The 13715-nt window shown below is 37.1% G+C and overlaps 1 protein-coding gene across 2 annotated transcripts in view; it reads right to left on the minus strand.

Moving 5' to 3' along the window:
* Positions 1-1882: 1882 nt before the first annotated feature.
* LOC144442810 (structural maintenance of chromosomes protein 6-like) overlaps positions 1883-13715 on the minus strand; it is a 35423-nt gene continuing 23590 nt past the window's right edge. Inside the window, exons 22-25 of one of the 2 annotated variants that reach the window (XM_078132183.1) lie at positions 12193-12351; positions 6329-6481; positions 4765-4862; positions 1883-2551 (exon numbers count right to left, since the gene is read on the minus strand). In XM_078132183.1, coding sequence (XP_077988309.1) covers positions 2446-2551; positions 4765-4862; positions 6329-6481; positions 12193-12351 — 516 coding nt within the window. In that variant the 3' untranslated portion in view covers positions 1883-2445. Of the gene's footprint in view, positions 2552-4764; positions 4863-6328; positions 6482-12192; positions 12352-12404; positions 12564-13715 lie in introns of both variants that reach the window. The other variant, XM_078132182.1, reaches the window with a different exon arrangement.

A 13715-nucleotide genomic window follows, 5' to 3' on the forward strand; every position in this document is an offset into this window, starting at 1 on the left:
TCAGCAGCCATATTGGATTTGGCAGTCATATTGGATTCTAAAATGGCTTAAAGACAGAACTGCCCTATATAAAGAGGATTATGGCTAATCTATGCAAATGTGGGAAATTCAAACTGCTGTACAGACCACTAGCTTCTGGGTCTTGTTTTCAGCATTTTTTCTGTGCTCCGAGAAACACACAGGTCATGTATCATGTACAAATTGTTTGTGAATGTCGTAGGATGGTAACTTGATACACAAATTAGTTGAAAATCAGTCTGTTTGTTTCATAGAATGAAAAAAACTTTCCAAATGAGACAAATTCCCCAGCAAACAGCTGCTTAGATTGTGTGTCATTCAGGATTATTCAAATATGCGGCATTTGCATGTGAAAAACCCAGATATAGAGAATGTTTATATTTTGGTGATTACTTGCCAGTGAGTCATCACAAGTCCTCCACCTCCAAACATACAGTCAGTCATATGCAAAATAGGGTCCCAGGTGCCGACAGTTCTCTGTTTAACTTTGATATCATTTTGACCTCTATTACAAATTTTTTTTTTGGTCACCCCCTGATTTTTGTACTTGACTTTAAGTGAGAATGAGTTTGAGTTTTCTAGAACAAAGTAACACCAAGAGTTAAGATTTTTATATCTGAGGGGTGTATTACCTTTCATAAGACATTTTTATCATCCTCCATTTGGAGTTCTTCTAAACCATAAGTTAAACATGAAACACTGTGACACAGAACAGCAATAAGTACTACGAGAAAACAAAAGCACAAAGTTTTTCAAACATCAACACTAAAGAATATATACGTAAACATCAGAAATATAAAAAAATTTATAAAAACAACAACTTCAAAAATTCTTTAAAAAAATAACTACCTCTATTACAACGAAATAATATAATTATAATCTATCCTACTGGACTAGCTGTTGTTTTGAATGTCCAGTTTCACGTCCTATCCTGGACGCTTCTTCAGGCCGCTTGATGATCTGATGACAGATGGTTGGTGACACCTGATGGAGTAGAATTGTCATGTGATGATGAAACTGTTGCCATTCAAAACAATAGCTAGTCCAGTAGGATAGATTATAATTAATATTACTTCGTTAACAACTTCATACCTGGATGATTGAGAACGTTCATATACATACCTCTATGACACATGCAAAGTATATTCTATGCTCATGCTTATATATATTATGTAGTAAATGCAAATCTTCTTTGGTTGGGGTAACATCACTACACCACCAGTGATCAAATCCATCATAACCCTTCAAAAATGAGATATGCGACAGAAATATGGGAAAAATCTAAAGTGTAGCTCTAAGTTTGTTGAGATTTCCTCACTCTGTTACCTGGGTTCCCAGACTGAATAAAAAACGGTACTTAGAATCCTAAAAGTTTTACACTGCTCTTCATATGTTTTAATTGTATCAAAGTACGTAAATGGAAAGGAGAGAGAGACAGTCAAGTCAATTCTTGGATAACTATTGTTTTGATAGTCATATACTCCCTTGTTGAGTTGTAAAAATATTGTATTCTTCAGCAAAAAAAAATAACATAAAAATAAGATGACAGCAAAAATCCATCATGAACACATTCTTGTGCTTGCACTATTTTGGTGAAGTTAAATCAATAAACACTGTGTGCTTATTGTAAATGGATTGAACAAGAAATCATCAAATGTACAGCGTCATGTAAAATAAGTGATGATATTCATTGATTATTTTTATAAAAAGCCGACGAGAAACTACTACTGACCTAACAAGAAAACGATGTCTCTTTAAGTACTTGATAATGTTCACACATCATACTGGCATTTGTTAACAGGGGAACATCTGACATGCGAGATTTCTCCCATTCTGTGGTTGATACTTGCACCCCCCCCCCCCCCACATACAATACTTCATATATACCCAGTTACATCTCTTGTATGTACCTGCTCATCATTTTTCTACAAACAATTTTCAAAATGGATTTTTGCAGGAGATTGTAGAAAAATGTTCGGAGAGCTGTCAACAGCTTCATCCTCTTTGCACCAGTATCAACATAAACTAAAACTAGCACACATGGACTACATTCTGGGAAATGGAGTTTGATAAATATACTGTCCAGTAACATCAATCGATTCACCATCTAGGTATGACATACTGGGAATACGCTCCAGAAAATCAGTCAGCGATACATCTATCATCCATTCAATAGCTAGGTAAGTCATTGATGGAATACAAGCACACATGGAATACAACCTGGGAAACGGAGTTTGATAAATATAATATCTTCTATTAACATCGATAAATTCACCATCTATAAATCAGCAGGATATGTCACGATGGAATACACAAGGAATACATCCCAGAAAACTGAGTCACTGGTAGAGTTAACGTCTTCTTTATCTTAGATATTTCATGGATGGAATACAAGTACACATCGGTAGATTTATCTTCTTTGTGCTTCTATGCATCTTCATCGTCTTGTCCATCTCCGTATGGAAGAACATCCTGATCTCTATCTGGGTCATGCATTCTGGAGATCCGTACCAGCGGATTGGCAGTGATTTTGCTGTGATGAAAAATATGGATATGCTTAAAAATTGACACAGTGTATGTGTAGTAACCAAGACCTCACTTTAGGCGATAGTTAGGGTCAAAGTTCATTTCAAATTGTAAGTTTACCTGTAGGTTTCTGCAAGAATTCCTAACCATCATTCAGAAACCTACATGTACATGCTGAATAGTCATGACATGCATTCCACTGCAGCCGACCAGCTGATACGTTCATTTTGTTTGCTCATTACAGCAGGGTTCGTACACTTAAAGCAAAACAAAATTCCAGGACTTTCCAGGGGTTTTTCGTCAGTTTTCCAGGGGTATTCATATTGATTTTGGCCATTTTCCAGGGGTGTTGACACTAAAGTATACTTTTTTGAATGACATCTAATTGTCTGATGTGGACGAGAAAAATCAACAACAGTTCCCATATGTCACAAAACATTTTAAAGACAATCGACACTATGCAAGATATTGGTTTCAAAACCACGTTTATACGCTAAGATTAACGGAGAAACCTCTGTCCTACCCCTAAGTAGCCGTTTCGTCAAGCTGGTGCATTGATCGTGTAAGATTGAATCGCAGCATTCGTCAGTCTAATTCAGACATATCCAGAAAAATAAATTAAAAACTAAAGTTTGTCCTCATTATTGTTTGGTTTGATGTTACTAGATTTATAAGCCACCTAAAATAATTTTTTTCTTCAAAATTTTGAATAAAAACGTCATCTACGTAACGAAATTTCGAGCTATGAATAACTGGATACATTCATCGCTTGCGTCTCGATGTTTATGTACTGATGCCACGAGTTGCGGAACATCGCGATTTCAACTCAACTTGACCATTGACGAATGTTACTGTACCGACAACATAAAACAGTAGTTTATTCTTTTAGAACATGTAACACAAATACCCATTTATCGACGAAATAAAAGTCACAACCCGGAAATTCATCTGCACTTCCCTAGGCCCTAGCTTGTAGTATCAGTGCCGAACTTGTAACAATTTCTAATCGAGGTTGATGATGCTTTGATACTCGCTACAGTGTTACGATAATCTTGTTAACAGACCTACTGTACACGTTACCCCGGCCGGGACTGTTACAATATCATGTCCCTGAAATGACGACTGGGAGATGTACGGAGTAGCAATATATGCAAGATCGAAAGAAACACTGCGGCGCCCATTCAACTAATACGCACGGTCTGTGGGGCAAAGTGTCTCGTGGAACGATCGCTCGACTGTCTGGGTTCAATCGGCGTGAATTTTGATTCATCACCCAGCGTGGCGAAAGACTTTGAAAATATTTTCGCGATTTCACATTTACGAGATTCAGAATCATATGAATGGGTGGCTCAAGCACGGACATGACGATCGTCAATATTAATCGATCGATTGAACATGATCATTTTCCAGGGTTTTCCAGGGGTAGGGCGCATTTTTCCAGGGATTTCCAGGGTTTTCCAGGGAGGGTTTGGAATTCCAGGGTTTTCCAGGGTTTTCCAGGACCGTGCGAACCCTGTACAGGCTAATTATCAGGTGTTATGAAGTTGCTCTCGTAAATCTGAAGGTTTCTGCAGAAACCCACAGGTAAACCTACAATTTGGATTGGCTTTTGACCCTTTGTGTACAAAATAATACTTGCTTGCAACATATTAAAACCATGTGTTGATACAGTATAATAAGTGGTTGAGTACACACAATAAGACTTGGAAACCAAATACCATGACAGAGCCCCATGACATATTAGTACCAATACTTGCGCTATTTGCACGAGTGTTTGCAGTGTTCTCTGCAGTCATACTTTCACGGGCATAGCATGGGAATGTGTGGCAGAAAACACTGCAAGCACAACTGCAAATAAACCACACTGGCACTAATATGGCATGGGGTTCTATTATAATTACATTTGTTCATCTGAAACAGCAAATTTCCATAAGAATTACACTATGCAAATCATGCAAATTCATGTACAAGGACCGACCATGTCTCATTTGCATATCATTTATATGCAATATATTAAGTATGCAATAATGTTTTTAGTACTGCACTGCTAGTGAAAATAACATTAATGTATGCATACACTGGTACTTTCAGTTAAAGTCATAAATATGCATTGTTCATCTAATACACATTAATGAAACCAAAGTTTACAAAAACCCCTTTATATCCTGTAGTGGTATTATTTGAAGAAATGAGCAATATTTTATTAAGTATCATATGTACCTCATGTCTTGTGGAGTGAGGAAAATAAACTGTCTCATTTTCTGTTCCTTTGCCACTTTCAGCATCATATCAACACTAATTCTTCTATTGACCATGTCCTGAAAATTAATGAGAGAGAAAATGTAGTAAAGAGATCGCTGGCTGTGTCTGGTAATTTCATTAACCATTTGCTCTGTTTTGATGTTTTCTGTCCCGAAGTGCATTTTGTTGAGAACTGTAGTTCCATCATTTTTATTTTCTCCTTGCTTCCATATTGCCTTGTGGGTTTTAAAAGATCACCTTCCATGTTTGCTGTCCTGTGAACCCTATCCCAAACCCATGCCTTCTATCTACTGACCTGTGAACCCCATCCTAAACCCATGCCTTCTATCTAGTGACCTGTGAACCCATGCCTTCTATCTGCTGACCTGTGAACCCCATCCTAAACCAATGCCTTCTATCTAGTGACCTGTGAACCCATGCCTTCTATCTGCTGACCTGTGAACCCCATCCTAAACCCATGCCTTCTATCTAGTGACCTGTGAACCCCATCCAAACCCATGCCTCCTATCTAGTGACCTGTGAACCCATGCCTTCTATCTAGTGACCTGTGAACCCCATCCAAACCCATGCCTCCTATCTAGTGACCTGTGAACCCATGCCTTCTATCTAGTGACCTGTGAACCCTATCCCAAACCCATGCCTTCTATCTAGTGACCTGTGAACCCATGCCCTCCATCTGCTGACCTGTGAACCCCATCCTAAACCCATGCCTTCTATCTAGTGACCTGTGAACCCATGCCTTCTATCTAGTGACCTGTGAACCCTATCCCAAACCCATGCCTTCTATCTAGTGACCTGTGAACCCATGCCCTCCATCTGCTGACTTGTGAACCCCATCCTAAACCCATGCCTTCTATCTAGTGACCTGTGAACCCATGCCCTCCATCTGCTGACTTGTGAACCCCATCCTAAACCCATGCCTTCTATCTAGTGACCTGTGAACCCTATCCCAAACCCATGCCTTCTATCTAGTGACCTGTGAACCCATGCCCTCTATCTGCTGACTTGTGAACCCCATCCTAAACCCAAACCCACGCCTTCTATCTAGTGACCTGTGAACGCAATAAAAACAATTGCATTATATGCTGCTGACATGACCCCCCCCCCCATAGAGATTTATAACACATTGTTTTCATGTAGCCTTCGATGCAATGTCTTAGATTGTATCACGTGGTATGGACAATTGACCCATAGTGAACTCAATTTGCATATAGGGGTACGAGTTGCATTCTATTTTACCCCAGGGCAATATTCATGTAGCAGGGACGTCTTATCAGGGGTTTGCTCTGACTGTGGTAAGAAATACGTGCCTGAGAATGTGAGGTGTTATAAAACACTTATTGCCTGGCCCTATTTGGGCACTAGTAGATGTCATATTACCCCTCATGTTGTTATATAGCAGCCATTTTCCTCAGCTTTCAGTCTTAGGAAATAGTTACTACATAGCAGTGTCCAGGGTAATAAACATCTACTAGTACCCTCGTAGCTAGGCAATAAATGTATAATATTCACTTCTGCTTACCATGAAAACATCAAATTCATCCAAAGCTCTGAACGGTGAATCCATGGCCTCCCACAATGCCATAATAAAACATACAGTTGAGAATGACCTTTCACCTCCAGACAGTGACTTCATATCTTTGGCCATCATGCTTTCTCCTTGGGTTGGTTGAACCTACAGTAAGTAACACAATACAGTCTAGGTGCTGTGCTATGTGCCGTCTAATCTAATCTAATCTAATCTAATCTAATCATTTACTTTTATGTTTACTTCAATACTGAAATTTAATAGGTAAGTTTACATAGAATGCTACACTTCCTTAAAAAAGTCTGCCATAGTGAAAAGTAATAAGAAATTAAGTTTATTTTTGTATTTAACTGTTCCAAATAGACGGTACCAGTTTTACTTTTGGTTCATGAAGTACAGGTAAATCTGATAAATTTTGAAATGTCTTCTTTTTTTTCCAAATGATGACATGGCATTTTCAATCTAACAAGACTCCATTCTCTGTCACCAGGTTATGATACTACAGCAGATACACTGTACTACCAGATTTTTGAGAATTTATCATGACTTAATCACAAGAAACTCTAATAATTTCTTTGTTTTTCCTAATTTTGTTCTTGAAAACTGAGCGTATCTATGGCTATGTCTCTGAATATTTTGATGTCTCCACAACATGCAAGGTGTTCCTAAAGTGTATCTCTGATAGATTTACTTGTAGGCATTCCTTAACAAGCTTTTGTGTGTCTGGAAAAAAGAGTCCCTGGATACAATCATCTGTGATGTGTTTCTGAGAACATGGCTTTGTCTCTGAAAATGTGTATGTAATTTGCATATCTTGTATATATCTAAAAATATGTCTCTAAAACATGCAGAGCTATCTTAATATTAATAATCATAAACAAAATATAAGGAAGACACAAACAAGGTAATTTAAGTTGCATCAATCTGATTAAAATATGATGTAGTGTACATGGCGCAATTTCTTTTTGGCTGTTCTGTTTACTGTCGTTTGTTCTTTTGTGAGTACTTGTTACATACATGTGACGCAACACCATAGGCATTCCTGTACCAAATCTCGTACTTATAAGTAGCCAATCAGAATCCATCTTACAATATAACACTCAACGTTCAAAATTGAAAGAAAACGACCAAACAATAATGATAACATATTTATCTCCGCTCTGTGCTTGAGCTCTGAAGTACTGTACCCATATGTTTCAGTGCATTATGCGACCTCATTCATTGAGAGAATTCACTCAGCGCTTAGATTTGGTACGAGAATGTCTATGGTGTTGTGTCAGATTAGATGTGTGTAACGAGTGCTCACAAAAGAACAAGCGACACTAAATGTAACAGTCAAAAAAGCAATTGCGCTGTGTACTCTACATCGAATTTTAATCAGACCGAAGCTGCCCTAACTGTAACTGGAACATTTTTTGAAACCATTTTGTTACCAGTGCACCCTCTAATGATAGCCAAATTTTGTTGTTGTGAGTCAAAATGGGAAAAACTGGGATTTCTTTTGAGTCACCACATAGTAAGAGGTAGAAGAATATCAAATTTGGTGCATCACTAGTAATTGTGTACATCAAAGTCCAGTTACAGCTAGTGTAGGGTTATGATAACACTAAACATGACATCACCTAAAGAGAAAAATCAACAAAGCTAGGACGATATACAGTACAAAATTAATACATATTTATCTATTTTTTTTAATATAAAGAATGTTAAATTTCCGTTGTCTACAAAACTCAGTCAGAAAGGAATATGTACATACATGTATATGCATTTGATAGCTACCTGGTGAGAATGTCAATTAATGGGGATAAGTGGGTGGCCATATGGGTGAGGATTAGGTATTTATTTTGGATTTTTAATTAATAAAACAATTTTATCATGGCGTCCTACTTGAAAAATCAATGTGAAATTACATAAACCAAGTCTGTGTTTGTAACTCAATACATAACAAAAAGCTAAAAAAATGTGTAAAAAGGTTTGCTATTGTACGTACAATAAAAACATTGTACACATTTATTAATCTTTCGCAAAATATATTGAGTTACAAACACAGACTTGTTTTATGTTGTTTCACATTGATTTTTAAAGTGGGATGCCATGATAAAATTGTTCTATAAATTAAAAAATTAAAAATAAATACCCAATTCTCATTCATATGGTCACTTTAATGAATGTGTTGCCATGTGATGATCAAGCATCTCATACAAAAGCTGTATTTAGCATAGTGTGGAAGGTATGCCATGACAGGGCGCCCTCACACATTGGTCAAACCTGTTCAGCATGTTGGTGAGGGTGGAGCAACACAAAATGTCTTGCAGTTTATGTATGTTTGGCAGAAAAGAGTATACAAGAGGAAAGTCTAATAGGGAACTTGCAATCCAAACTGAGCATGCTCAGATGCAAAGGACTATGGGATTATCTGTGGTTATCGTAATACCTAATCTGGAGCTACTGATAAAAGTAACCTCCCACAAAGATCAGGATGACTATGAATTGATCATTCCTAGTTATAAACAATGTAACAATATTGTTTACAATGCTAATTTATTAGTATTTATTATCACATTTCCCATGATGCAACATTCAACATGGCGGGTTTGCAAGTTCCCTATTGGGCTTATTTCTGGTACACTTGTATTGATTACTGCTATCAATTTACAAATGATTTTGGGAGATACAATGATACCTTAGTATAGTAGGTTATTCAATTTTGGATACTTGTAAAGAAGCCCTACTGCACTTGACATGTGTTCAGCCATTTTGGGGGATTTCCTGCAAGGGTTTATGGGAAAACCTTTAGATGACATCACTAATACAAATAGCATAATCTGTGTTCTGACAAACAAAAAGTGTCAAGACAAAGAAACTAGAGTCTAAGTGATGTCATCACTAGAGATGTTCCCACAATTCCTTGCAGGAAATCTTCAAAATGGTTGAATGAAGATCAATTGATGACTTTTGGTTGCATTTCTTCAGCTGAATGTGTCATTCTCTCTCTCTCTCTCTCTCTCTCTCTCTCTCTCTCTCTCTCTCTCTCTCTCTCTCTCTCTCTCTCTCTCTCTCTCTCTCTCTCTCTCTCTCTCTCTCTCTCTCTCTCTCTCTCTCTCTCTCTCTCTCTCTCTCTCTCTCTCTCTCTCTCTCTCTCTCTCTCTCTCTTTCTCAAAATGTGTAATCATCAAACGGCAACACATTAAAGGGACACAAGCCAAGTTTATATATTTTTGGGATGTAATTTTTGCTTCGTATTTAAAAAGATACTAACAGTTTTCTACGTACTGAACATATATAACCACCACTTGCAATTGATGGAATAGGTGTCAATCAGCATTAACAATGTATAAATTTCTTCAAGGTTTTAGAAAATATTTCCATTTTAACAAAAACTTGTATAAACTTAGCTTGTGCCACTTATAAATGTCAACCACTGTATCACGATAGTGTGAAAGTAATGGAAATGCGATGATATGCTACAGCAGTACTATGCTGGCAGTTAATGAAATATAAGGTAATGATTTATGGATATGACAAATACATACAAGCAATGGTCAGTGATGTTAGTACTCATTACTTTTAGGGAAAGGTTACAGGTTTGTACGGAGGAGATGAAGGTTAGCAAAAAAAAGCAACCCAGAGATTACCACAATTAAACCACATTACAAGGGATGGGACAGAGAGTATTAGCCAAAGCAACCCAGTGAATTTGAGCATATGCATTACAGAACTTCTTAGAAGAACAAGGCAAATTTATGGACGAAACTGTTCAGTGTTCTCCCCAGAATATAATGGTATGGTCTCAGGAAATTTGCATGACAAAGGTTTCCATAGTTACAACGTATCAATTTTGTGTTGAGAATATTCTGGAATTAACAAAAAGAGTTATGAAATTTTGGACGACAAAGTGTTTCATTTGTTCAAAAATGTATAGAATGTGTTGTTTGGAGATAATGGGAGGTTCTTGTGACTTTTTCATGACAAAATGTTCCCACTGTTATGACGACATATCAATTTTGTTTTCTGGGAATCGCGTAACCCTTTGAGTTCTTGAGGAGTTCACTGATAGTATTGAATTTATCTTTGAAATGTTTGGCAGTGTAATTGAAATCAACTTTAAACTAATTATCCCTTTCCAAACTGAAATTTTCCCTGTCATAAAAGTGACGATACTAGGGAGGCTAATCTAAGATGTCACATTAAATGGAATAAATGAGTACAAGAGGCTATAGAGATCAAACTAGGTTTCAGATTGACATACATACATACATACATACAGACAGACAGACATACATGCAAGCATACAGACAGACAGACAGACATACATACATACATACATACATACATACATACATACATACATACATACAGACAGACATACAATACATACATACATACATACATACATACACACACATACATACATACATACATACATACATGCATGCATGCATGCAAGCATACAGACAGAGACAGAACTATAACATAAGACTTGTCCATTGTTGATGTCAAATTCAACTCAGAGAGACAGACAGAGAGACAGACAGGCAAACAAACAGACAGAGAGACAGAGACAGCCAAACAAACGGATGGTCAGACAGACAGACACAGACACAGACACAGACACACACACACACACACACACACACACATGAACACAGACTGAGAAGTATAAGATAACTACCCCTCACAGAATGCAAAGGAAATGTTATCAAAAGTCTTAGATGTGGTGTGATTCCTAGTTGTAACATCTGGTCATGATTTGCCTACTTTGCATGTCACTAAGTCCCTTACTACTTTGGAAATGGAGCTCTCTGTTTACTATGACAGAAACAAACTTAAACTATACTTGAGACATGCTGATGTATGAGCTATGAATGGATGCTTGCTGGTTTAATTACACTCACAGTAGGGTGGCATTTCTTATGATATCTATTAATCCTGCAGTGTACATTTTTGGGGATTTGCAAGGTTTACACTATTTTGATCAGATTCACACAACAGAGGCATACCTATCACCCACTTTCGTAATCTACCACATTGAACAACAACAGTTTAAGCTTGTGTCTATCTCAGTAAACCATGACATTGATTGCCAGAGTAGTATTAAAGTCAATTCTATACCTGTTGTAGCTCTATTTGTACAAATTTATTGGACTAGATTTGTTCTGATACTAATGTAAATAACATCATTTGGATTTGGCAATCAACCTATTTGATTGTGCATAGGTTTATACCTCACAGCTGACAGCACTAAAAATTTAGGGACAAAATAATTAAAACTACTACTACCGTTAGTAATGACAATTTCAATAAAACTATGGCATCTATAAGTTGTTGCCATGGAAACCAAAGCAGACTAGATTAGTTCGTAATTTCACACTGCCAAACATTTCAAATAGATATATATGTCAACACAGGCATTGTGAGGGAATATTCCAGACATGTCTATAACGATATTGGAAATGTGAATACGTAGAGTACAGTACACGACGTGATATCATTTTGATACATGGAACTGTACGGATCAATTTACATTACATACACCAAGACTTGTATAAGTCTGAAAACAACTGGATATCGCATGATTATTGGTTGCAGAATTTTGCACTTGGTGTACAAAAAATTGACAGTCATTGACACGTTTTGTTTATCGAAATAACGACCACATGGTCATACTCACAATGTTATATAGGTGATTTGTTTTAAACGAAAGTTCCATGAAACAGACATCGTGTATTGTTTCTGTCCAGAATAATTTACTCATAGACATGTTGAAATATGCTTGCAATGTCTGTGTGCTGACTGAATGTCTTCGTCTTTCTAAGAAGAACTGTTAGGTTAGAAAATTCCAATAACTGACGACTTACTGATAAATCTAGCAACTGATCTCTGTGGCTGAATTTCATCTTGCCCAAGAAGCCTCTCTGTGAGAGCATAGTTATGAAGTACCATTTGGCTCGCAGGGCAATAGACTGGCGGAATTGCAAATATGCATTCCTCCGCTCTATTAACATTTCGTCAAATTTCTACAAAAAGCAAAAACATTAGTGATGACAAAAATAAAACAAACTAAACTTACAGATAATTCAAGTCGTTCCTCTTTGTGAATAAATTCCATTTTACCAGAGAGTCCCTTCACATCTAGCATTCTTACAAATAGGATTTTGGCTCGGAGAGCTACCGAACTACGAAATACCCGATATGCATCTCGTCTCTGAGCCAGCATATGGTCAAATTTCTGGTAAAAAGATTAAAGAAATGTGTTTTTTTTTCAAATGCACATAATTTCACGCTGAACCGTTTTCTGTTGATGTGATACTACTGATCATTATGATGACGCAAGACGTTGCTAAAAATACACCAAGACTAACCCTGAGGCACGTTGTTTAGACAAAACGTTTTGTTATTCACCACTGAAAAAGATGACTCGCATAGTTAAATCACACCATTGCAGTACTGCCAGGGTGCAAGAATGCCTAAATAAAAGCCTGTTGTATATGCATGTACTATTTTTACGTTAACAAAGTGATCTTTGACCTATGACCTGACCCCAAGTTATCTTGCATTGCTCAATGTAAGTCAAATCGATCGTACCATTATGCCAGTGAGTATTTGCATTTCTAAATACCATGGCCAATTGTAAATGTCCAATTTCAATAACTTTTTGCAGAGGTCAATCATAACTGATGTGCACTAAGTAATGCTAAATGAAAACTCAAGTTCACCAATGAAGTGAGAATTCGTGGCCACCATCTTGGCTTTTGGTGAGTCACCTCACAATTCCGCCTTCCCTTGTCCCGGGTCATCCGCGAAAAACTATGATAATTAGTCGTTCATGAACAAAATGTTTCGAAATGTCCGTGAGCATTTTGTCTATGGAACACGCCCCTGAATTGTGTCCCATTGAGAGCAGCATTAGTAAAGCGCCCTCAGAGGGAATAATTAGTTAATGTAACTTTATTGTGAACTTTGACCCACTTCAGTACTCTACTACCGTTTGATTTAGCCAGTTACCTTTTGCATCTCACCTGGTACTGTCATTTAAATCTCAACAACCCTCCCTCCCTTTTCACAAAATGTTTAGGAGGGTAGATTCTTTTGAGCTTTTTTTAAAGTAGTTTATACAGATATGTATTATTCCAGTTTGTTACTGTAAACGTGGTAGTGGCCATTTTTGTAGATCATCGCAAATGATAGAATTTTTGTCATATCAATGTTACTTTTCACTAATGTTAGAGGGCGCTGTCTATAAAAAAATATATACAGTATTATGTACGATACATTTCAAGTCATTCAGTTATACGATTAATTACTGAGATGACAATGTATAACAGGCCTTTTTCTAGATTGTCAACAACACACCTAGTACTTGGTTATGTTACCAAAAATG

Source organism: Glandiceps talaboti, chromosome 11 (assembly GCF_964340395.1).
Source record: "Glandiceps talaboti chromosome 11, keGlaTala1.1, whole genome shotgun sequence".
NCBI classification, from domain to species: domain Eukaryota; kingdom Metazoa; phylum Hemichordata; class Enteropneusta; family Spengelidae; genus Glandiceps; species Glandiceps talaboti.